At 44.4% G+C, this 27,272-nt stretch overlaps 1 protein-coding gene across 2 annotated transcripts in view; it reads right to left on the bottom strand.

Moving 5' to 3' along the window:
• The window catches only part of EFHC2 (EF-hand domain containing 2), a 202,536-nt gene that overhangs the window by 114,107 nt on the left and 61,157 nt on the right, over positions 1-27,272 (bottom strand). For both annotated transcript variants that reach the window (XM_047844969.1, XM_047844970.1), the window contains one exon: positions 11,734-11,884. In XM_047844969.1, coding sequence (XP_047700925.1) covers positions 11,734-11,884 — 151 coding nt within the window. The remainder of the gene's footprint in view (positions 1-11,733; positions 11,885-27,272) is intronic.

The following is a 27,272-nucleotide window of genomic DNA, read 5'->3' on the forward strand; positions in this document are numbered from 1 at the left end:
AGATCAGACAGTGAGAACAAATTGCATACTGAAACATCTATAAAAGCATGGGCATTTCAGGTATTTTCAGAAGCCATCATATATCGCTTTAAAAATACTTATACTGTGACAGTTTTTAAGACATATAAAATGTATTCAGTGGCCAGGAGCTTCTTCAGAAATTCCATCTATCTTGCATTTGGACTTCATTATAAAAATTCAAATAAGCAGGTTATGCTGATTTCTGTTTGGTAAGACTTCGAATAGGAATGCTCTATTTCTCTAGGTGGAAAGAACCAGCCCGCCTACAGAGCTTTTAAATAGTAATAATCAGAATCAACATCACGGCCCTAGCATATCCCTTCATATACATTTTCTCATTTAATCTTCACTGGTCCCACGAGGCTGATAATGCACGAGACAGAAGAATCCAGCGTATGGATAAGAAAGTCAAGGTTCCGTGCGGCCGAGTGACGTGCCCGAGGGTCACACCCTAACAAATGGCAGAAAAAGATCTCGAAACCCGGGGTTCCAAGCTCTAAGGAGATACCAGCCCTTTCCATGGTTTGCGCTCAACCACATCTCACTGAACACTAGCCACAGATTACGTAAGTGAAGGAGAGGAGGGAGTGTTCTAGGCAAAACAGGTTGGGGGGGGGGGGCGCCTGGGCGGCTCAATCGGTTAAGCATCCACCTCTTGATGTCAGCTCAGGTCAGGATCTCGCGGTTTGTGAGTTCCAGCCCCGCATCGGGCTCCGCGCTGACCACGTGGAGGGTGCCTGGGATTCTCTCTCTCCGCAACCTCCCCAGCTCCCACGAGTGCTCTCGCTCTCTCTCAGAGCACACACATCAACTGAAAACAACAACGAAACGGGATAGAAACTGGGAGAATCGCTGCCAGCCGCCAGAAAAAGGAAAGCGACAAGATGGAGTCGCTCTTCCAAAAGAATGGCCTCTCTTAATTCTCCAAAAGCAATTTTCTGAACAGGGCCCACTTGCCTGCTGCACCAACGCCCCCCTCCGGGGGGGGGCACCACCCCTGCATTAGCTGCCCCCACACCCTCCCAGACTCCCACATTTCCTTACCTGTGCTCCCACGTCTCCTCCACAGGGCATGCCCAAGAGGCCAGAGAAGCTCTTTGAGGTAACAAAGAAAAGCCTTGACCATTCGTGGTTTGGAAAGAGAAGGCAGGCCTAACACTAAATAGGAAACTTTTCAATAACAAGAAATCCAAAGCCACGCGGCGCCTGGGTGGCTCAGTCGGTTGAGCCTACGACTCTTGGTTTCGGCTGAGGTCGTGATCTCATGGTTCCTGTGTTCGAGCCCCCGTGTCGGGCTCTGCCCTGACAGCGCGTAGCCTGCTCGGGATTCTCTGCCTCCCTCCCCCTCTGCCCCTCTCCTGCTTGCTCGCTCGCTCTGCTTCTCTCTCTCTCAAAGTAAGTAAATAAATGAGTAGTTTTAAAATCCAAAGTCACAATTCCACACTAATTAGAAAACAAGTATGTGGGCCATTTGAAATGGACAGTTGCACCTGAGAGCTTTCAATAATATATTCGTGGTATCCCTCAACTGTGTCGTTCGGGGATCGAAATTTCTATTTCTTGGTATTCTGTGTGTGTTTATAGTCCTCCAGGGTAAATGGCAGAAACCCCACCAGCAAGAATCTGTTCTGGAATGCCAAAGAAATGGGCAGGATGGCATTCCAGAACAAGAAATAGAAATTTCACATGAACCATGAGATCAAAGTATAGAAGTAAAAAAGAATGCTCTAAAACTGGAAAAACAAGAACGGAAGGACCACCTCTACCCTTTACATTTTTAAACATTTGCCTTCTTGACTGCCCCATAAAGACAATTTGGGCAGATGTCCTCGCATTGGGTGCCTGCTTTTAAGCGCCTCCTGATCGTCATATTTTCTCTCTCTCTTCCTTTTTAAAGACCCTGGCTATCTGATGATGCTCTGCAAGCTTTAGCTTTCCAACATTTCCCTGTGGTTTAGATCAAAATGATGACATATCCATTTATGTTTAACGCATTTTCATTTCACCCCCTTGGGACTTGCTTTAGATCTTTGGTCATACCACTAAATTTAGTTTTTAGACATTCACCTTCCAGAATTGAGACCACCACCTCTTACCTCTAAATTTTCGGTAGGTTTAGTTCGTTTTAGTAACACCGCACACCTAGGATACATCTGAGTCTGGAGACAGGGATCTCTTAGGTGAATGAATATTCAACCAGAATTGCCACCTGCCGCTGTGTCAACTAAGTTTGTAACCTAAAAATGTTAAGACCCTTCAGTGTGCTCAGACACAACAGAGTATCTTCTCTTATGTTCACGATTATTCCTCCGCTAAAATGTTCCGTTTTGATTTTTACAAAATGTCCTTCTTTGGCATTTTGGTGTTATAAGAATCACTTTTTTTTTTTTTTTTAATATACAGATAGTCTGACACCTGTCTTGTAGCAAAAGAATACAAAATGGAAAACTCCAGGGAGTTCCCAGGCGGCTCAGTCGATTAAGCGTCCGACTTCGGCTCAGGTCATGATCTCACAGCTCGTGAGTTTGAGCCCTGCCTCAGGCTCTGTGCTGACACCTCAGAGCCTGGAGCCTGCTTCGGATTCTGTGTCTCCCTCTCTCTCTGCCCCTCCCCCGCTCGCACTCTGGTCTCTCTCTCGCTCTCACTCAAACATAAACATTAAAAAAATTTTTTTTCAAGAAAAGAAAATTCCTTGCCTCTGATCATAATAATACTGGGGCACCTGGGTGGCTCAGTTGGTTAAGTGTCCGACTCTTGATTTTTGGCTCAGGTCGTGATCTCACAGTTTGTGGGATCGGGCCCTGCGTCGGGCTCTGTGCTGACAGCGTGGAGCCTGCCTGAGATGCTCCCTCTTTCTCTGCCCCTCCCCTGCTCGCTCTCTCTCCCTCAAAATAAACTTAAAAAAAAAATGATCCTATGCATGTCCCCCCTAGCCACCAAGTGAGCCCCAAACACTAGCATGACAGGTGCTCTGATGTCCCCTTATATTATTGCCTCCTCTCCTAGTTTTCCGTACACACCCCAGGATCGGCTCCCAAGTACCTTCCCAACTCCATCCCTACCACTTTCCCACCTCTTGGTCTCATGCTGTCCCTTTTGGCTAATATACCTTCATCTTTCATCTTTATCTGGAGAAACTTGTGAGGTACCACTCAAATGTCTTCTCTAGTGGATACTGGCGTTTCCTCTTCTGATCCCTCAAAGTACCATTTCTGATGCCTGCATTCCGTTATGGACATTGTCTACCACTTGGCCTTTCCTCTTACCTCTCCTCCCTCCTCTCCTTTGTTTCGTCAACAGATACTTATTGAGCAGCCCCCATGCACCAAACACCTGTCTTCACAGGTCAATGACTTACCTCCACTCTTAAATCCTACTCTGTTCCATTCAATGGCAACCCCTTCCCCAAGGTCTACCCTCTGGGGTTGCCAGATTTAGTCGGCACACTGAAATATAGGATGCCTAATTAAATAGGAACTCTAGATAAACAGTGAATAATTTTAGTACAGGTAGGTCCCAGGCAATAGTTGGGACACACTAAAAACTTTATTGCTTATCTGAAATTCAAATTTCATTAAGCATCTTGTATTTTATCTGGCAACCTTACCACCATCCGTCCTCCACTTTACAGGAGGCAGTACTCAGATGGACTATATGCCCAACGTCAATGAATGACATATGAATGTAATATTTTGCGATTACATTTGATTATCCTACAGTATAAAAAAATATATAAGAGAAAGTATTATGTTGAAGGGTGAAACAAGTCACTAGTGGAAATCAGTTTTTTTCTCCATGTCTATTCACTTTTGAGAGAGAGAGAGAGCACACCAAGAGTTGGGGGGAGGAGTGGGACAGAAAGGAGGGACAGAGGATCCTAAATGGGCTCCACGCTGACAGCAGCGAGCCCGACGTGGGGCTCAAACTCACCAACCCGGAGATCACGACCTAAGCCGAAGCCGGACGCTTAACCGACTGAGCCACCCAGGCATCCCAGCAATCAGTGTTCTTAACCAAGGACACGCTAAGAAATGGAAGCCGGTTCTTGACCCGCCCCCCGGTTTACACAATCAAATTCTTGGAGAGGGCCAGGAGATTCTGATGAGCGCTCTCAGCTGAGAACAGCTGGCATAGACCTCACCAGAAAATTATGGTACCTTTCTAATCATTAGCCTTTCTTTACCATAGGTTAGTTTGGACTCAGGAGTGGCCGACAAACAATGATTCTCTTAGACAATTGGAAGTCAAACTACTGGGATTAACCTCTTGACATTCTTGGCTTGGTGTAACATTGTTTTAACCACATTCCAACAGAACAGCAACAAACTCTATACATATGACACGTCTAACCAAGAAGAGAGTGATGTCCTGGCAAGAAATAAAAGCAAGCCTTGAGGTGTGACAGTGACGTGACTTATACCACACGTCGACCTCTCTGCCAGCATGGATTCGTGAACGTTACAAATACGTTGTTCTGATTAGAAACTGTGTGTAACTGAATGCCTAGTTTAGCATCGTGCTTCTCTTGTTTCTGGCTTATTCCAAACTCCCCCCTCCCTAAAAAAAAAAAATCACATGACAGGAGAGGCAACTGAAGGGGGAGGCCAATTCATCCAGGTGTGCTCATTTCTTTTTTTTTTTTTTTCAACGTTTATTTATTTTTGGGACAGAGAGAGACAGAGCATGAACGGGGGAGGGGCAGAGAGAGAGGGAGACACAGAATCGGAAACAGGCTCCAGGCTCCGAGCCATTAGCCCAGAGCCCGACGCGGGGCTCGAACTCACGGACCGCGAGATCGTGACCTGGCTGAAGTCGGACGCTTAACCGACTGCGCCACCCAGGCGCCCCAATTTCTTTTTTTTTTTAATTTTATTTATTTATTTTGAGAGAGAGAGACAGCATGAGTGGAGGAGGGGCAGAGAGAGAAGGAGAGGGAGAGAATCCCAAGCAGGCTCTGAGCTGTCAGCACAGAGCCCGATGTGGGGCTGGAACCTACGAAACTGAGATCATGACCTGAGCTGGAATCAGGAGTTGGACGCTTAACCGACCGAGCCACCCAGGTGCCCCTACGTGCTCTCATTTCAGTGGTCGGCTCCACAAAAGAAGGAAAGCGTTTGACCTCCCATTTCATTTGGAAAATGTAGATCCCCTATGGAAGTCACAGGAATACCATCAGTGGGCGTCACCTAAATAAGACCCCTAGCCCCTTTCCGGGGCCCACAGGTACATGAAAAGCAGTCCCAAACTAGTCAAGATACAATTGAAAGAAACGCCACCTACCCCGTCCCACTGAGATCTGAGCCGCTGACTCACAAAGCTTGTTTGCTCTTTTTCCCCGTTTAACTTTGGAAAGCCCAAAGAAGATGTTTACGTGATTTTTTTCCCAAGGAGCCTCTGTCCAAATGGACCTTCCTGAACTGGAATCATCGTATTAAATATTTCCAGACAGACTGGCTTCTTGCCAAACAGAGCTTGATGATGGAGTGGCTGGTTCGTGTTTGCTTTCCACGGTGCTTGCTAGAGCCCGCCAGGAATTGTTGTTGACAAACTCAGTCTTGTTACGGATCGCGATGACCGCGTATTCCGTGCGTACCCCCTGAGCTGTGTCTTCCCTCGGAGAAAACGTCCTGATCAGGAAGAGCCAATCAGAAATTCCGAAATTTTCAAGAGACTTTACAAGTCACCTTTTACTCAGAGTTGTTCCCCACCCACCCCCCAGCCCCGCCCCGGGTCTTTATGAATAACACTGCCCCGACTTCCCTAATAATGTTCAAATATGTCATTAAGACTAACATCGGTTTGCCTCTGCAATCTGCTTGTGCGCTTCGATTTGAAATCAAGAGGCTGAGAGAATCGAGAAGTCTTAATAAAAGCCTTTCCAAGATCCTCATAGAGGTTACCTTTCATTTTTCTTCTTGGATAGTTTAATAAAACCAAAGACTCACTAGACGGGGCAGTTAGCTACAGGAATAATAATAAAACAATGCACAGGGGCACCTGGGTGGCTCAGTCGGTTGGGCGTCTGACTTCGGCTCGGGTATGAACTCACGGTTCGTGGGTTCGAGCCCCATGTCGGGCTCTGTGCTGGTGGTGCGGAGCCTGCTGGGGATTCTCTCTCCTCCCCCCCAACCCCCCCCCCTCAAAATAAATCAATGACCTTTAAAAAAATATAAAAACAATGCACTGATGAAGGTTCAGGATATCCTGTGATCCCCAGTCTATCACTTGTATAAATTTGATGTTACGTGGGGAAGGTAGTCAAAAACAGGCAAAAAGCTTAGTTAGGGAATGTTGGAGTAAAGCATTCAAGTGACTATAAATATAATAAGTGTTTATAAATATAAATATTAGTATAAAAATATAAGAAAATATTTTTTGACTAAGGCAATACCATCACTTACAAACACACAGGTAAAACAGATGTTCATAGAATTTAAAAGTTGTGAATTTGCAGCAAAGGAAACAACCAACAAAACTAAAAGGCAACCAATGGAATGGGAAAAGATATTTGCAAATGACATATCGGACAAAGGGCTAGTATCCAAAATCTATAAAGAGCTCACCAAACTCCACACCTGAAAAACAAATAACCCAGTGAAGAAATGGGCAGAAAACATGAATAGACACTTCTCTAAAGAAGACATCCGGATGGCCAACAGGCACATGAAAAGATGCTCAACGTCGCTCCTCATCAGGGAAATACAAATCAAAACCACACTCAGATATCACCTCACACCAGGCAGAGTGGCCAAAATGAACAAATCAGGAGACTATAGATGCTGGAGAGGATGTGGAGAAACGGGAACCCTCTTGCACTGTTGGTGGGAATGCAAACTGGTGCAGCCGCTCTGCAAAACAGTGTGGAGGTTCCTCAGAAAATTAAAAATGGATCTACCCTATGACCCAGCAATAGCACTGCTAGGAATTTACCCAAGGGGTACAGGAGTACTGATGCATAGGGGCACTTGTACCCCAATGTTTATAGCAGCACTCTCAACAATAGCCAAATTGTGGAAAGAGCCTAAATGTCCATCAACTGATGAATGGATAAAGAAATTGTGGTTTATATACACAATGGAGTACTACATGGCAATGAGAAAGAACGAAATATGGCCCTTTGTAGCAACGTGGATGGAACTGGAGAGTGTGATGCTAAGTGAAATAAGCCATACAGAGAAAGACAAGATACCATATGGTTTCACTCTTATGTGGATCCTGAGAAACTTAACAGGAACCCATGGGGGAGCGGAAGGAAAAAAAAAAAAAAAAAGAGGTTAGAGTGGGAGACAGCCAAAGCATAAGAGACTTTAAAAACTGAGAACAAACTGAGGGTTGATGGGGGGTGGGAGGGAGGGGAGGGTGGGTGATGGGTATTGAGGAGGGCATCTTTTGGGATGAGCACTGGGTGTTGTATGGAAAACAATTTGACAATAAATTTCATATATTGAAAAAAAAAGTTGTGAATTTGCTTTCTGTTCTGAAGTAATTCTTCCAACATTTTCTAATACATTATTGTCAATCTTTAAAAACTGCCTTGTGTAGGTAAAAAACGACCCTGAAGAGTCTAAAGACTTCTTGTCCCTTCATAAAGTGTCGTATTTCCAACCATAAAAGTCTGTAGGAGCGCCTGCGTGGCTCAAGTCGGTTAAGCGTCCGACTCCTGATTTCAGCTCAGGCCATCATCTCACAGGTTCATGGGATCGAGCCCCACTCTGGGCTCTGCACTGAAAGCTCGAACCCTGCTTGGGATTCTCTCTCTCTCTCTCTCTCTCTCTCTCTGCCCCTTTCCTGCTCCCCCCCTCTCTCCCCCTAAATAAATAAAGAAGCAAACATTAAAAGAAGTTTTCTTTGGAAGTCAGAGAATCTTTTTTTAAAACATCGAGGCATTTCCGTATTTCCTAAAAGACTTGCCGTTAAGGCACAAATTCTCGAAATCAAAAGACCCCGGGGTGGATAGTGTGTCAGAGCGCAAAGAATAACGAGGGCCACTCACTTCCTCTCCTCACATTAATCCTTTCTCCCCCCACTAGTAAAACAAAGTGCAGACACTAAATCCAGTCTTCTCTCCTTTCCACCACCTCAACAGTGCCTCTCTTCCAACATGGGAGAATAAGCCTGATTCTGTTCACGATCTGAGCACCCCCGATTCCCAGTCCACACCTCCAGTCTTGACTTTCTTCCTGAAAATACATCCCAACACGGCGGGCATCACCATACAGATGTCCCAACCACGTTCAAATGCCTCACGGTCAGAACAAGGATACCCTACCTCTACCCCGAACGTTGCTCCCTGCTCCGTGCTTCTGGGTTTTACTACTGTATCACCATCTTTTCGACCGACCGCAGAGTGAGCTCTGAGGCGACCTGTTAAGATTCAGATGAAGCAAATTCCTTCTGTTTCTTTTTCTTTGAGAGCTGACAATGACCTACTTTAGATGGTCGTTGGGGGATTAAATGAGATAGTGATAAAGGAGGTACTTTACCAAGGACTTGACAAAGCACCTGTCATTAGATATTCCCCTTCCACACTTTCTATATTTAGTTGTTGGTCAATGCCTATCAACTCTGCCAACCAAATGTCTCTCAGGTCTTTCCTGTGTTTTCTGTTTCCTACTGTCATTGTCCAGGTTTAGACACTGAGCACCTGCTAACCTGAACAACTGCAAAACTCTTGGGCTATAGTCACTCCCTTTCCCCTCCAACCTGCTTACCTGCTAGCTCCAGGAGAGCCAGCACAGTGCCCGGCACAGAGTAGGCATTCGACAAACACTTCTTGGCAATGCTGACTGGCCCCAAGTTCATCATCCGGACGCAACGGAGCTATGTGCCAAGAAAACCTCAATCTCATGAACACTGAAGGAAATCCTTTGCATACTGCCCCGTCACGACCTTATACTCAGAGACCCATGGTCCCCAAATTTCTCTGTTTCTCCCCATAGCACCCATCGTGGTATATCAACGGGGAGGCAACGGGCCCAGATAAGTAGTTGGTAAGGAACAAAGTCTCTTCAACATAGGCAGAAATTCGTAAGATGGGTTAAATAAGGGTAAGCAGGGCATGTTATGTGTCAAACACAGAAAGGAGGAGATGGAAGGACCCAGAGATAATTCATTTTCTGTAGGTATGAAATATATTTGAGGCACCTGGGCTCTAAATATTCATGACACAACAAATATACAAGAGTCAGTAAATATTCATGAGTACTCACTATTCATGAGGCCTCAATTTGGTCACTCATTCGCTGGTGACACCCACTCTGGCCCCAGGTGTCCTTTTGCCGAGAAACAAACAAACCCCGTGACTACAACTGTGGCCAGGCCCTCTTCTCCCTGGGACTCTCCGATAGAGCGTGTGCCGTGAGCCCAGGGTCCCTTCTGTCTGTGGTCCTCCTTACTTGACCTTCAACTCTGGTCGTCAAGACTGACGCAGCAAAGACGGCGGGACCACGGCCTACCCCGGGATTCAGGCGGAGCGGTCCTCCCAGCCACCCGTACCTCGTCCTACGTGTGCGAACTGAACTCCTTTCTTTCCCCCTCGCGTCTCACTGTACGTTTCGAATTGTTTCCACGCGTCACGTGATGATGCATTTTAATCTGGTCCACGAGGCTTTTGCTCCGTGGCCTCTGGGAGAGCCCGCACGCACGCTTCTTGGAGGACGGCGCCGCCTCAAGGTAATACCCCCACGTGACACTCTGGCTGCTACGTGGAGAACAGATGGTTGTACCAAAGAATCATGGCTCCTGAGGGGTCAAAGTGGTCTTGGAAGGTCATCTACACCACCACACACACACACACACACACACACACACACGCGACCCCCTCCCATACCTCTACTAAGCTATCAGTGAAAAATAACCCCTGACCTGCCCCCTATCTATACCAAGGACCAAATACGTGACACCCCTCTCAACCCCCACACCTGACCCTGACCCCCATGTTCTTCCAGAAACATCCCATACAATCTCTGGCAGCTCTCTGCCAGAAAATTATTATTCTTACTGACCTGAATTCTGACCCCCCCCCCACCCCAGGTCATATCCTTGAGGATACAGAAAATTAGGTCGTCCTTCCTCGCCATGGCAGCCCTTCAGATTCCTGAATTCACCAGGCACACCCGAATCTTCCCTTTACAGACAAATATCCCTTTTCACTATTCTGCCTTACACATGACAACTTTTCAGGCCTTTTACCACCGTGGTTGCTGCCCCCTGAAGGCATCCAGATCTCAGCACTGTCCCAGGTGAAGGACTCCTAGCACAAGAAGAAATCAGTCACCTCCCTTGATCTCCACCCTACTCTTAATAATGCAGTTTAGGATTAACTCCTCTGGTGGCCACATCACAGAGTTAACTGGCTGAGATGGAGTATGGATAAAGAGGACTGGTACATGGGGGAGGGGAGGGGTGAAGGAACAACGACCCTCTGCGGAAGAGCCATCAGAGTATGTAGTTAACAGGGATGAGGAGGCAGAGAGGGTGGTTAAAGCAAATGGCTGTGAATTCAAGAAAGAAGAGAGAGAGGTGCCTGGTGGCGGGGGTGGGGGGGGGGTGCAGGGCGCAGTCGGTTAAGCATCTGACTCTTGATTTCAGCTCAGGTCATGATCTCAGGGCTCAGGAGTTCAAGCTCCACATCGGGATCCACGCTGACCATGCCGAGCCTACTCGGGACTCTCTCCACCTCTCTCTCTCTCTCTCTCTCTCTCTGCCCCTCCCCTGCTCACAGGTGCTTGCGGGCTCTCAAAATAAATGATGAGATAAGCACTTAAAGGAAAGAGAAAGGAAGAAAGAAGAGAGAATACAAATCTGGAAGCAACAGCGGACGAGTCTCCTCTCTTCTCCTTGGAAGTGTTGTGAAGAAGTAATATGATCAGAGTAAAGAGACTGAAGACACAGGAGGGTTTACTCATACTGGAGCAGCACGGGAAAGAAAACTAATATACCATACAAGAGCAAGACAAAGGGCCCATGCTGAGGTGGGGGGTGGGAGGGGGCGGAGTAGAAAGCCAGTAAGTCACCATCAATAACCGCAGGCCAATGGCATGTTCATATTCGCAGTCACCAACAAGTCAGACACCGAAGCAGTATATGGCGCCTTTTAAAAAGTCAGAGACTTCTGTCCCAAAAATAAATAAAAAACGTTGAAAAAAAAAATTAAAAAAATAAAAAAATAAAAGGGGCGCCTGGGTGGCGCAGTCGGTTAAGCGTCCAACTTCAGCCAGGTCACGATCTCGCAGTCCGTGAGTTCGAGCCCCGCGTCAGGCTCTGGGCCGATGGCTCAGAGCCTGGAGCCTGTTTCCGATTCTGTGTCTCCCTCTCTCTCTGCCCGTCCCCCGTTCATGCTCTGTCTCTCTCTGTCCCAAAAATAAATAAAAAACGTTGAAAAAAAAATTAAAAAAAAAAAAAGCCAGAGACGGGGGTGGGGCACCTGGGTGGCTCAGGCGGTCGAGCGTCCGACTTCGGCTCAGGTCACGATCTCGCGGTTCGTGGGTTCGGGCCCCACGTCGGGCTCTGTGCTGACAGCTCGGAGCCTGGGGCCTGCTTCGGAGTCTCTGTCCCCCCCCCCCCGCCCCTCCCCCACTCATGCTCTGTCTCTCTCTGTCTCTCAAAAGTCAATAAAGATTAAAAAATATATATATAAAAACCTAGAGAAGGGCAGCACATAAAGGTGGGAGTTCCAAGTCAGAGAACCGTAACTCTGCTTTCAATAGGTACCTTGAGGCAGTCCGCTATTTTTCAACTCTGGTTCATTTACTTGAATTGTGTCATCTTCGAGGTAGAAGAGGATTTTATAGCGTCTTATTCTATACTTTTCTTGAGTTTTATCAGGCAATTCATCTTCTAAATAGGCATCAAAAGATAATACCTGTTGGGATCATAATTAGAAGCTAAGAAATGGCAAGAAAATTTTCATCAAAACTGAGAGTCAATACGGCTACTGCTTATATACTTGCTGTTGATGTGAAGCGAACGTGGAGAGTTTCACCAAGACATTCCACACATCAGCTCTGCGAACAGATACGCAATCTAGGTTACCATATACAAAGCCTGTATTTTCATCACTGTCTGGTTAGGATAAGGAAACGATACCCAAGCAACAAATCCATCATTCAGCTCTGCTCTAAGCTGAAGTACTATCTGTTGGGGTTCGCAGTGGGATTCTATATGTAAGTTACAGTAGTCCCCCCCCACACCCCCGCCCCCCACACCGTATCCATGGCTTCGCTTTCTGCAGTTTCAGTGGCCCGCGGTCAGTTGGGTCCAGAGGTAGATGATCCTCCTTCCGCCCCGTGCTCAGGTCGACGGGAGCCCACGACTGCATCACGATGCCTACATCGCCCACCTCACTTCATCTCATCTCGCGCGTCTTACCATCTCGCATCATCGTAAGAAGGGCGAGTACAGCACGATGAGGTCTTTTGAGAGCCCGCGTTCGTGTAACTTATTACAGTATATTGTTAAAATTGTTCTATTACTACGTATTGTTGTTAATCTCTTACGGTGCTTAATTTACAAATTAAACTTTATCATAGGTATGTCACGTGTGTACACGGAAAAAAAAAACCCACTACATATGGCTGAGTGCTAACTGTGGTTTCAGGCATCCACTGGGGGTCTTGGAACATGTGCCCTACGGGCAAGGCTGGGGGGACTACTATGCAGACAGACTATTTTTTCTGAATATTCTTTCAATAGGAAGATGTGAAATTCTTACAGCGCACCGGAGATCCCACCTTAAACTTCTCCAGGAACTTCAAAGAGCCTAGCTCAATGCCAACCAGTCTCATCTTACACTGTGTATGTGTTGGCGCGGGGGTCCCCTCCCTAAGGAATGTGGTGAGAAAAGACCTCAAGATAAGGGAAGGCAACCTGGCTATGTGCGTACGTGACATTCCTCACGACTCTGTATGTCTGTACATGACATCCTCATGACCCCGTAACGTGAGACCCTCCCCCCCGCCCCTGCCAATCAGACTGTATGTCTATATGTTACCCATATATGGAGACAAAGAAGTAGAAAACGGATAAAATGCTATACCACGCGGCATTCCGGGTTCAGTCTTTCAGGTACAAACCCTCTGAGCCCATGCCGTCAAGATCAAAATTGCTTCCTGGAAAGAAAAGCCTCGGTGTCACGACTCTCTGTGCGAGCATCCTGCTACAACGTGGGGAGGGGAGTGCTGGAGAGGGACTCAGGTGGGAGAGGTGGATTCTATAGTACTTACTGTAAAAATCAGAGATCGTCAAAAATGCTCCTGAAAATTCCTTAGCCATTCTGGAACACTGGGCCTCTCGATAAGTATAACACAGCCCATTTTTCTTCCATGATGAAGCAGACAAATGACTGCCTCTTCAGCTGAAGGCCCACTGAAATACCTTCCTTATTAGGCTCAGGTGCCATGTTGTACGAACAATACGTATGTTTAACCCTTGGAATCACTCTCAACGTGGCAACCTGATCACACACGGAGGAAGACGTGGTCACTGAGGACAACTGAGGGGCCAGGAGATTCAGGCTACCATTTCAAGCTTGCCCTGGGACACGTGCTCCTTGAGAGCTCAATTTTAATATTCCCTCCGGTCTCAAGTTAATTGTGTATATGATGTGACAGTGTGGTAATCCAACATGGACAATATGATATGTACGACTGAGTCTGTTAGGTGCAATCTACCCTTCTAAAGGTGGTCAGTTACTCTAATTAGGAATATATGTTCCGGGAGAGTTTAGCAAATTTTTATCAGAAGCCCACACTTCAGAAGTGGCTGACAAAATGTCTCAGTAGCTTATCTTCGATCAACACAAGACACTTTGTTCATTACCGTAAAGGATGTTAGAGAGGAACTGTAGTGAGTTAAGTGATTCTATTCAAAATGAATGGATCCTTTGCAAGTATTGCCGAGGCACTGTCTTTACTGGAACAAGTTCTAGAAATCTAGTGTACTGGAGATCTCCAACCTTTCAAAATGGCACCTTTGGCTCCATTCCAGAATGGTCCTATGTTCAACTGCTTTCCTGGAAAATTCACCTGGCCTGCCTCCAGTTAGAAGGTTAGCTAAACTCACTTCTAGAATACGGTCATATTTGTGTTGATTGAACATTTCTGGTAAGATGCTGTTGGATGGGTATAGGGTTTCCTTCTGGGGTGATGCAAATGTCTTGGAATTAGAAGTGACGGTTATGCAACACTGTAAATATACTAGATGGCACTAAATTGCACCCTTTAAATGGGCTAATGGTTAGGGCGTGTGGGTGGCTCAGTCAGCTAAGCACCCAACTTCAGCTCAGGTCATGATCTCGCGGTTCGTGGGTTCAAGCCCTGCATCAGGCTCTCTGCTGTCAACACAGAGCCTGCTTCAGATCCTCTGTCCCCCTCTCTCTGTCCCTCCCTTACCCCTGCACGCACACACTCTCCCTCTCAAAAACAAACATTAAGAAATATAAAATAAGTATTTTATAAATATTTATTTTATATATATAATTTTATATAATATATATAATATATTATATATAATATATATATAAATTTTTTATTTATTATTTACTATATAATTTACTATTTACTATATAAATATAAAATATATAAAATTTATTTATTTTATAAATATATATACATTTATATAAATATAAATATATATTTATTATATTTATATATAATACATATTTTATAAATATATTTATAAAATATATTTATTGTATAAACATAAAATATATAAAATATAATATATAATTTTATATAAATATAAAAAATAAACATGTAGAGAAATAATAAAAATAAGATGGTTAATGGTTAGTTTTATGTTATGTCAATTTTACTTCAAAACAAAGATGTTGGACATTGAGGGGCAGTTAAGATGGGGGAGAATGAGGGGGACGGGGATTTTCCGTCTGTGCCCCTGAAACACAGTTGTATTGAGGTCAGACCAGTTGGAATACCCAGGAAACAGATCTGCAGAGGGGCAGAAGGCTCTCTACAGTTGGAGGGAGACAGACTGGCAGGATTGAGCTGTGAGTATGTGACTTGGGGGAGAGAAAATGGCGGAGCTATGGAGGGGAAAGAACCCTTTCTGTGGACAGACATAAGGTAGCGAAAGAGACAGGGGTTGGGCACTGAGTTAGCACAAGAGGAAAACCTCTCCAGACCACAGACTGGGGAAGGAGAAGTACAGAGAGTGCCAGTTATGTTTTGCAAACAGCCTTTGGAGCTGAAACTCAGAGGCTTTGAAAGTGCAGGACTTTCTCTGGAGAGGAGCTGAGGTGCACACTCCTGGGGAGGAGGGAGCTGGCCCCAGAGTGCATAGTGTGGTGTAGACATCTCTGGGGCACACTGGGAGAGAACATTCCCCTTCCTGGAGTACCCTGGGAAGAGGGTTCATTGCCTCCCCAAGGACAGAAGGCCCTGCAGATGCCAGCCAAAGGCCTTTCATCAGCAGGGCAGAGTGGTTCTAAACCAGAACGGGGTCCCGTGTCTCAGGGGTTCTGAAACCCAGCCGAGAGCCAAATGGAAGGCACAGGAGAACTGTGACACGGTGCCTGCTGGCTGCCCTCCCTATTTTGTGACGGCTACCTGAACACCATGGTGTGAGACACCCAGTCCGGGGAGAAGAGACTGGGGTGACGCCATTTTTCCCCGCAACACCAACATGGTGGGACTTCAGGAAGCAGCACAGCGCCCCCCAGTGGAGGTGGGGCAGGCTTACGCCAAACCCAGCCCTTCCGGGCCTGGTAACTGCTTATTTACTGGAGTGACACTGGCTGACCCAACACTGCCGACCTCTCCTCCAGACCAGCACAGCCACCACCCCCCAAGAACCAACAGACAAGTCGTTCTTTTTCTTTCTTCCCTCTTTTTTTTCTTTCGAAACCAGGCTCATAGTTTCTGATTTGGTCTTTGTCAATTCTCATTATATACATATATATTTTTTTTTTTATCCTATTCTGTCTCCATGTTTTCTCTTTCTTCTTTATTTCTGTTTCTCTGGAATTAGCCCTATAGGTATTTGATTCTCTTTTGTTTTCTTTCCTCCTCTTTCTTTTTTTCTCTTTTTATGGGATCAGGCTCCATACACACATACCTTTTTTTTTTTCTTTTGTTTTCTATTCCAGGGTTACTTCAACAAACAAATCAAAGCACACCTAGTTAAAGGTCCAGCCACCACCACTACGAGCAAGGAGGAGGTCTGCAGAGGACCGAACAGTGGGAAAGAGCAGCCAAAACCGCAACGACAGAACGCACACAACATACATCAGAAACACTTCCTGGAGTCCCAGACCGTGGACTGTGCAGGACCTCTTTTTAACACGGTGGTACTCACAGCTGCAGGACACATAATGAGCCTTTACAACACGCAGAAGACGAAAACTTAGCCAAAACAACAAGACGGGAATTCTCCCCAAAAGAAAGGTCAAGAAGAAATCACAGCCAGAGAATTGTTGAAAACAGATACAAACAAGATACCTGAATAAGAATCTGGAGTAACGATCATAAGACTAACAGCTGGGCCTGAACAAAGCAAAGAAGACACCAGAGAAACCCTTGCTGCAGAGGTCAAAGACCTAAGAACTAGTCACGATGAATTAAAAAAATACTATAACTTAGAGGCAAAATAAACTAGATACAGTGACAGTGAGGATGGAAGAAGCGGAAGAGGGAATAGGTGAAACAGAAGACAAAATCATGGAAAATAATGAAGCTGGAAAAAAAGAGGGAAAGGAAATTATTAGATCACAAGGGGAGAACTAGAGAACTAAGTGATTCCATGAAACAAAACCCCATCTGTGTCCTAGGAGTCCCAGAAGAAGAGCGAGAAGAAGGGGCAGAAGGTTTATGTGAACAAATGATAGCTGAGAACGTCCCTAATCTGGGGAAGGAAAGCAGGCATCGAAGTCCAAAGGGCACAGATAACTCCCGTCAAAATCCGCAAAAACAGATCAACATGACGACACATTATAGTGAAACTGGCAAAATACAAAGATAAAGAGAGAATTCTGAAAGGAGTTAGAGACAAAAGGGTGTCTCCACCCTTAACCTACAAGGGTGGACACATAAAGTTAGTAGCAGACCTGTCCCGTGGAACTTGGCAGGCTGGAAGGGAGTAGCAGGAAATATTCAATGTGCTGAATAGGAAAAATATGCAGCCCAGAATCCTTTATCCAGCAAGGCCGTCATTCAGAATAAAAGAGAAAGATTTTCCCAAACAAAAACTAAAGGAGTTAATAATGACCACTAAACCAGCCCCGTAAGAAATTCGAAGGGGTCTTTCTCAGTGGAAAGCAGCAAAGACTACAAAGGACCAGAGAACATCAACACCAACAAGAAATCTACAGAGAACACAATGGCACTAAATTCAAATCTTTCATAATCACTCTGAATGTAAATGGACTAAATGCCCCACTCAGAAGACATAGGTTATCAGAATGAATTTTAAAAAAAAATAAGATCCATCTATATGTTGCTATAAGAGACTCATTTTAGATCTGAGGACACCTGCAGATTGAAAGTGAGGGGCTAGAGAACCATCTATCATGATAATGGACAGCAAAAGAAAGCTGGAGTAGCCATACTTATATCAGACAAACGAGACTTTAACACAAAGACTGTAACAAGAAATGCAAAAGGGCATTATATCATAATTAAGGGGTCTATCCATCAAGAAGAACTAACAATTGTAAACATTTATGCCCTCAACTTAAAACACCCAAATAGATAAATCAATCACAAACATAAGCAAAGTTATCGATAATAATACCATAATTGTAGGAGACTCTAATACTCTACTTAGAGCAATGGACACATCACCTAAGCAGAAAATCAACAAGGAAACAATGGCTCTGAATGACACATTGGACCAGATGGACTTAACAGATATATTCAGAACGTCTCATCCTAAAGCAGCAGAATGCACATTCTTCTTGAGTGCACATGGAACATTCTCCACAATAGACCCCATATTGTATCACAAAACAGCCCTCAACAGGTACAAAAAGACAGAGATCATACCATGCATATTTTCAGATCACAACACTATGAAACTTGAAGTCAACCACAAGAAGAAATTTGGAAAGCCCTCAAATACATGGAGGTTACAGAACATCCTACTAAAGAATGAACAGGTTAACGAGGAAACTAAAGAAGAAATTTTAAAAATACAAGGAAACAAATGAAAATGAAAACACGACAGTTCATACCCTTTGGGATGTAGCAAAGGCAGTCCTAAGAGGAAAATACATTGCAATTTCAGGCCTATCTCAAGAAGCAAGAAAGGTCCCAAATACACAACACAAACTTGCACCTAAAGGAGCTAGAAAAGGAACAGCAAATAAAGCCCAAAGCCAGCAGAAGAAGGGAAATAATAAAGATTGGAACAGGAATAAATGATACAGAATCCAAAAATACAGTAAAACAGATCAGTGAAGGAGCACTTGGGTGGCTCAGTCGATTAGGCATTTGACTTCGGCTCAGGTCATGATCTCACTGTTCGTAGGTATGAGCCCCTTGTCAGGCTCTGTGCTGACAGCTCCGAGCCTGGATCCTGCTTCAGATTCTGTGTCTTCCTCTCTCTCTGCCCCTCCCCAGCTCATGCTCTCTCTCTTTCTCAAAAATAAACAAACTTTGAAAAAAATTAAAAACAGCAGAACAGATCAATGAAACTAAGAGCTGGTGTTTTGAAAGAATAAACAAAATTGATAAGCCCCTAGCCAGATTTATCAAAAAGAAAAGAGAAAGGGCCCAAATAGACAAAATCCCGAACAAAAGAAGAGAGATCACAACCAATACCCCAGAAATACAAACAATTATAAGAGAATCCTATGAAAAATGATATGCTAACAAACTGGACAATCTGGAAGAAATGGACAAATCCCTAGACTGTCACACACTACCATCACTCAAATGGGAAGAAATAGAAAATTTGAACAGGCCCATAACCAGGAAAGAAATTGAATCAGTTATCAAAAATCTCCCCAAAATTAAGAGTCCTGGGCCAGATGGCTTCCCAGGGGAAGTCTACCAGACAATTTAATGAAGAGTTAATAACTATTCTTCTCAAACTGTTCCAAAGAATAGAAATGGAAGGAAAGCTTCCAAACTCAATTCTATGAAGCCAGCATTACCTTGAGTCCAAAACCAGATAAAGACTCCAGTATAAAGAAAAATTCCAGGCCAATATCTCCGACGAACATGGATGCAAAAATTCTCAACAAGATACTGGCAAACTGAATTCAATAGTATATTAAAATAATAATTCATCGTGATCAAGTGGGATTCATTGCTGGGCTGCAGGGCTGGTTCAATATTCGCACATCAATCAACGTGATACATCACATTAACAGAAGAAAGGATAGAACCATATGATCCTGTCAATCGGTGCAAAAAAAGCATTTGACAAAATACAGCATCCTTTCTTAAGAAAAACCCTCAAGACAGTCGGGATAGAAGGAACATACTGAAACATCATCAAAGCCACTTATGAAAAGCCCACAGCTAATATCATCCTCAATGGGGAAAAACTGAGGGCTTTCCCATGACGTCAGGAACATGACAGGGATGTCCACTCTCACCTCTGTTCAACATAGTACGGCAAGTCCTAGCCTCAGCAATCAGACAACAAAAAGCTGTAATCATCGGGGCGCCTGGGTGGCGCAGTCGGTTAAGCGTCCGACTTCAGCCAGGTCACGATCTCGCGGTCCCTGAGTTCGAGCCCCGCGTCAGGCTCTGGGCTGATGGCTCAGAGCCTGGAGCCTGTTTCCGATTCTGTGTCTCCCTCTCTCTCTGCCCCTCCCCCGTTCATGCTCTGTCTCTCTCTGTCCCAAAAATAAATAAACGTTGAAAAAAAGAAAAAAAGCTGTAACCATCAAGACAGTATGGTATTGGCACAAAAACAGATACATAGATCAACAGAATGGGAGAAGCTATTTGCAAATGACGTATCAGATAAAGGGTTAGTATCCAAAATCTATGAAGAACTTACCACACTCAACACCTAAAAAAACAAGAAATGCAGCGAAGAAATAAGACATGAACAGACGCTTTGCCAAAGAAGACGCATCCAGATGGCCAACAGACACACGAAAAGATGCTCATCACTCCTCATCAGGGAAATACAAATCAAAACCACACTGAGATACCACCCCACACCTGTCAGAACGGCTAACACGAACAACTCAGGCAACGACAGATGTTGGCGAGGATGCGGAGAAAGAGGATCTCTTTTGCATTGTTGGTGGCAATGCAAGCTGGTGCAGCCGCTCTGGAAAACAGTGCGGAGGTTCCTCAAAAAAATTAAAAATAGAACTACCTTATGACCCAAGCAATAGCACTACTAGGAATTTATCCAAAAGATACAAAAATGCTGATTCAAAGTGGTACACACACCCCAATGTTTATAGCAGTGCTATCAACTATAGCCAAATTATGGAAAGAGCCTAAATGTCCATCGATTGAAAAATAGGGAAAGAAGTGATGTGTGTGTATATACATATACGCATATGTATATATACGTACATATACATATACGTATATGTATATACTACATATATATGTATACATATATATGTATACATGTATATATATAGTATATACATATATATGTACGTATATATACATATACGTATATGTATATACTACATATATATGTACGTATATATACATATACGTGTATGTATATATACAGAGAGAGAGAGAGAGAGAGGGAGGAGAGAGAGAGAGAGAGAGGGAGGGAGAGAGAGAGAGAGGGAGGGGGGGAGAGGGGGGAGAGAGAGAGAGAGAGAGAGAGAGAGAGAGAGAGAGAGAGAGAATACTACTCAGCAATGAAAAGGAATGAAATCCTGCCATTTGCAACAACATGGATGGAAATGGAGAGTATTATGCTAAGTGAAATAAGTCAGAGAGAGATATCCTATGATTTCACTCATATGTAGGATTTAAGAAACACAATAGATGAACATGAGGGAAGGGAAGGAAAATTAAGGTAAAAGCAGAGAGGCAAACCATAAAAGACTCTTAAATACAGAGAACAAACTGAGGGTTGCTGGAGGGCGTGGGGGGAATGGGTTAAGGTGGGTGATGGGGATCAAGGAGGGCATTTTTGGAGATGAGCACTGGGTATCATATTTAAGAGACGAATCACTGGGTTCTACTCCTGAAGCCAAAACTACACAGGATGTTATCTAACGTGCATTTAAATTAAAAAGAAAGTTAAAAAAAAAAAGATGTTGGACACTGAATTGAGGTTGACATACTAAAGCGGTAAATTCTAGGCATGCCCGGGTGGCTCTGTCAGTTAAGCATCCGACTTCAGCTCAAGTCATGATCTCCCAGTTCATGGGTTGGAGCCCCACGTCGGGCTCTGTGCTGACAGCTCAGAGCCTGGAGCCTGCTTGGGATTCTGTCTCCCTCTCTCGCTCTCTGCCCCTCCCCCACTCGTGCTCACTCGCTCTCAAAAAGAAACTTAAAATGGTAAATTCTGTGTTATATGGACTACATCTCAATTAAAAAAAAAAAAAAAAAAAAAAAAAGAAAGGGGAAAACGATGTCGGAAGACCCAGAAGGACAAGAGAGCTGGAGTTTCGTTGAGCTTCCAGCAAAGGTAGGGAGAGGGGGCAGAATATGCCGCCCCAGAAGGTACCACTTTGGATATGTGGAGTATTTGGACCCGAAAACAACTGGGTTCCAGCAGACTCGGGGAGAATTTTTTACCTGCCTACGAGAAGTTAGATAGGGACCCTGTAGCAGGAAGGGAGCCATTACCAGAGAGAACTTTTCTATCAGGAAGACGTATTGGCATGGCATGGTAAATATTCGCTGACCAGACATTCGTTCTCCACACCTTCCCATCAAAAGGCTTCCTCCTCTTTGAAGTCTCAGACCCCTACACCCTTTTCCTTAGCTCTGGATAGAATGTCAGTCTCAATTATCCGACCGCCTCTGTGTCTTAGTGGGGCTCCCAGAGGTATGTAAGTAAATTTGTGTTTCTCCTGTTCATCTGTCTTATGGCAATTTAATTAGACCAGCCAAAGAACCTAGAGGGGAAGAAGGGCATTGTTTTCTGCCCCTTCAGGATTCAATCTGAAACTTTTTTTTTTTTTTTTTGGCTTTGTAGTTGGGTATGAACGCATGGCGATATAACATTCATCACTCTCACCTACCTCTGTGCATTGACTGCTATCGGTAGGAGTTTGTGACTGAGCAAAGGGACACAGATCAGTTGACCACACGTCATTTATGTAATCATTGAATATCGGGCAAATAATACATTACAAGAGAATGAAGGATGCTAAATAAAAATGAAGAGAAAAGAAAAGATAGTATTTTAGGCCGGGCTTCAATAGGAGAGGGAAAGACTGATAGGTCATGATCTGGTCCTCTGAGACTCCAGCATGCAAGTGAAGGACAGCAGAATTCGTCACTCCAAAATATGCCTCTTTGGTGTAAGAACTATTTTAGAGTGGCTTTTTTTGTTGTTGTTGTTTGGGTTTGTGGGGTTTTGGTTTTTTGTTTTTACACACAGCAAACACAGGAGTACCTCTGGAAATAGAGAAGTTACCTTTCTGGAAGACATGTACCTGTATAAGGGAAATCTCCATTTGTAAGGGCATCCAAAGAGATCTCTAGAACTTCTTATCACTGGAGAAGACAACAACTTAAATCTGCATAACAACCTCACTTTAACAGCGCCTTTCTTGGTAACCTCCCAAGGGACTCCCCACCCCAAACACCTTTTATCTTTTAGCTGGAGGTGGTATTTAAGGTGGTGGCTTGTAGGGGCGCCTGGGTGGCGCAGTCGGTTAAGCATCCGACTTCGGCTCAGGTCATGATCTCACGGTCCGTGAGTTCGAGCCCCGCGTCGGGCTCTGTGCTGACCGCTCAGAGCCTGGAGCCGGTTTCAGATTCTGTGTCTCCCTTTCCTCTGCCCCTCCCCTGTTCATGCTCTGTCTCTTTCTGTCTCAAAAATAAATAAACATTAAAAAAAAAAAAGTGGTGGCTTGGGACTTTTGGGGGAGTTACTCAGTCTTCCTGGGTCTCTCCCACGTATACATTTTATTAAGCTTCTGTTTGTTTTCCTCCCGTTCGTCTTTTTTATTATGGTGGGATCTCAGCTGAGAGTCTAGACCCGTCCTATTTTCCTCCCCTACAAAAGGTAGGGAGCAAGTCAGAGTGGTAGAGACAGAAAGACAGAAAAGGAAGAGAGAAAAATGTCACCTGTAGCAAAGTGGAATACAAGGGAAGAGACACCAGATAGACCAAAAGTGATCTCACAAAGATAAAAGACCTAATCACAAAGGAACCTGAGGATCCAAAGAGAATGTCCTAAAATGAAAACTGCCAGAAATAACAATTTATGGAAACGTAATTATGATATAAGCTTTCATCATAATTGATGACGTCCAACAAAGATTAGATAAATAAGGTCCTAGAGGATGTAAATGGGTAAATGGCTGTAATTGTCTTGAAAATGGGATGTAAATATCATTCGGCAGGGACATGTGATCTTTAGCTCCGCAGCAGGCTTCTGCCAGCCCTACTGTGTTATACAAGGTTACCTGCCCGATCCCCGAGGCAATTTGAACATTTGAGGCCAGCCTACAGGATATAAAATCTGAAATCAATTAGCTTTAAATAATAGAGAGCGTGGGATTTCTTCATTATAAAGGAACATTTTTAATTGGTTAGTATTCCTGAAATTAGCATCGTCTTACAATTATAAAGGCAAAAGAAACTGGAAGCCGTCAGTTTGATGGAAGGTGTGAATGTAGCCTTGTGGGGAAGGAGTTAATCCTATTTTCATGTCAGTTGAGCTATTTACTTTGCATGCGCGTCCCGAAGAGCTGGAGTTTAACATCGATTTGGATTCCTAATTTCCACTTTAAATAGTTTTCAAAATGATTACTGTCTGACACATGAAATAATTGTGTGCAGAAGACTGTCCATCACGGGTTAGGCAATGCAATCCTGAGACAAAAGCAAAAAGCAAAATCTCCCTGAATAAATCTGAGAATTGTTTAAAGATGGTGAGGGTGGTGCGACCGATGCATGAGTCATCAAGTCTGTATTTCTCAGAAACTAAATAGCTAAGTGTCCAAAATTTACAGCCAGATTTTCTAGAGATGCTGTCGGGACAGACATGAAAGTCCAGTAATATTCAATGAGGCTCAACATTCTATAGAGAGATCAGCATCACTAATGTAAGTTTTAAATGTTTAGGTTCTAAAGAAGAAAGTATATGTGACCACTAAGGATCAATGCATACAATTACAAGTGGGTAGACAATACAAATTTCTGTACATTTTAATTTTTTTAAATGATTTTATTTACTTTTGAGACAGAGAGAGACAGAGCATGAGCAGGGGAGGGGCAGAGAGGGGAAGACACAGAATCCGAAGCGGGCTCCAGGCTCTGAGCTGCCAGCACTGAGCCCGACGCGAGGCTCGAACTCACGGAGAGTGAGATCATGACCTGAGCTGAAGTCGGACGCTCAACCGACTGAGCCACCCAGGCGCCCCCAAATTTCTGTACATTTAATGTGGTGTTGTTGATCCTCCCTGAAAAAGCTGTTAAGTCAGTGATTTCTTTTATGAATAGAGTCCTAGAATTAAGAAAATAAACCATAGGAGAGTTTCTATCGCATATAGAGGATGGCTCCCCTAGCCGTGACAATTGTACAGTTCCAGAAATTTATCACGCGAAGGGGAGCAGAACGTGACATCCCAAAATACTCTTCTTTGGCATAAGAGTTACCTCGAACTGATTCTTTTTAAGAAACAGCTGACCTAGGAGAAGCTCTGAAATCCAAGTAAAAGTGACCGTTTTGGTTTTTGTTTCTAAGGTGTTTTTTTTTTTTTTTAATAAAAGTTTGTTTATTTTGAGAGAGACAGAAACAGAGCAACTAGGGGAGGGGCAGACAGAGGGGGAGAGAGAGAATCCCACGCAGGGTCTGTGCTATCAGCACAGAGCCCGATGCAGGGCTTGAACCCAGAAAACCGTGAGATCAGGACCTGAGTCGAAACCAAGAGTGAGATGCTGAACCATCTGAGCCACTCAGGTGCCCCTAAGGTTTTTATTTATTTATTTTGAGAGAGAGAGAGAGGGGAGGGGGGCGGAGAGAGAGGGAGTGAGACAGGATCCCAAGCAGCCTCGGCACCATCAGCCCGGAGCCCGACGCGAGATGCGAACCCACAGACCCTGAGATCGTGACCTGAACCTAAATCGAGAGTGGGACACTCACAGACGAAGCCACCCCGGCGCCTCAAAAGTGACCCTTTCGTATGAGCCATTTACATGTATAAGGGAAATCTCCATTTCCAAGGGTGTCTCCCTCACTGTACCAAGAAGAGGAGGGATGACCAAATACCTCTAGAAACTCTTATCAATGGAGAAGGCAGTGACTTAAATCTGCATAACAACCCTACCCTTGTTTACTATGCTTTTCCTAGTCCCCCACCCCCCCCAAGTGGCTCCCCCACTCCCAATAACCTCTTTTGTCTTTAGCTGCAGACAGTATTTAAGGTGATGGCTTTGGCCATTTGTGGGAGTTCCTCAAGTTTTCTTGGGTCTCTCCCATGTATACAGGAGGTATACAGGTTATTAAACTTCTGCTTGTATTTCTCTTGTTAGTCTGTCTTTCATCATAGGGGCATCTTAGCCAAGCACCTACAAGGGTAAAGGGAAAATGATTTTTCCTCCCCTACACAGGCTAATTCACAAAAAATTCTAATAAATTGAAAACACATAAAGTATACAAGTTCCAGTCATTAATCACAAAGCAATACAACTAGAAATGTTATTATGTAACTATAAACAAAAATTCTCACTAATAATTATTGTATTGTAATTAAAAGTAAACTTGAAAATACAAAACATGGGGGCGCCTGGGTGGCGCAGTCGGTTAAGCGTCCGACTTCAGCCAGGTCACGATCTCGCGGTCCGTGAGTTCGAGCCCCGCATCAGGCTCTGGGCTGATGGCTCAGAGCCTGGAGCCTGTTTCCGATTCTGTGTCTCCCTCTCTCTCTGCCCCTCCCCCGTTCATGCTCTGTCTCTCTCTGTCCCCCAAAAAATAAACGTTGAAAAAAAAATTTTTTTTAATAAAAAAAAAAAAAAAAAAGAAAATACAAAACATGAGTATAGAATTAAAGATGTACAAACCTATAAAATTTTGGTAAAGCGATAATCTGGGGTGAATTACTGGATTTAGATTACTACCTAAGAGAATTTAGAGTTAAAGAGGGCTTACTCGGTTCATTGTTCTAACTCAGCTTTCCTCAGGCTTGGCTCTGCTTTAGGAGCCAAGAAAGAGAGAGAGAGAGAGAGGAAGAGAAAGAGAGAAAAGAGAAAGAAAGGGAAAGAAGGAGGGAGGGAGGGAGGGAGGAAGAATGAAAAAATGAAAGAGACAAAGAAAGGGGAAAAAAAGGAAGAAGAAAAGGAAAAGAAAAGGAAAAAAACAAAGCCCAGGCCCAATGAATCAGAATCATGTGGGGTGTTGGGCGGGGGGGAGCCCCTGGGTGGCTCAGTCAGGCGTCCGACTTCAGTTCAGGTCATGATCCCCCAGTTCATGAGTTCGAGCCTGACTTCAGGCTCTGCACTGACAGCTCAGAGCCTGGGGCCTGCTTCACATTCTGTCTCCTTCTCTCTCTGTCCCTCCCTCTCCCCAGCTTGTGCTCTTTCTCTCTGTCTCTCAAAAATAAATAAAAACGCTCAAAAAAACTTAAAAGGGGTTCCTGGGTGGCTCAGTCTGTTAAATGTCCTACTTCAGCTCAGGTCATGATCTCCCAGTTCGTGAGTTCCAGCCCTGCCTTGGGCTCTGTGCTGACAGCTCGGGGCCTAAAGCCTGCTTCAGATTCTGTGTCTCCCTCTCTCTCTGCCCCTCCCCCCCTCCCCAAATGTATAAGCATTAAAAAGAAAAAAAAATTTTTTAAAAAGAATTATGGGCGCAGGTAATGATGAGAACAAAGGCAAAAGAAAGGTAGATAAAATTAAACTTCTTTACAATCTGCAGCCTGCGGACAAATACAGGCAGAGCAACATTCCTCAAGGAACTCACCATGGCCTTGATGTTAATGCTTTGCTAGAGGCAAAAAGCAACCTTAACTTAACAATAGCCAGACCTCCAGGATGCGGTAAGTCTTCTATACTATGAAAATCCTTTGGGAAACTTCCTTTATCTCTGCCCCTCCCCGCTTAAAAAAGTATATAATCAATTGTTCCTCCCTGTCCCAGTGCAGATCTTCCGGACTAAGGGTCCTGTCCCCGGGCTTTCATAAA

This window comes from Prionailurus viverrinus, chromosome X (genome assembly GCF_022837055.1).
Source record: "Prionailurus viverrinus isolate Anna chromosome X, UM_Priviv_1.0, whole genome shotgun sequence".
NCBI lineage: Eukaryota > Metazoa > Chordata > Mammalia > Carnivora > Felidae > Prionailurus > Prionailurus viverrinus.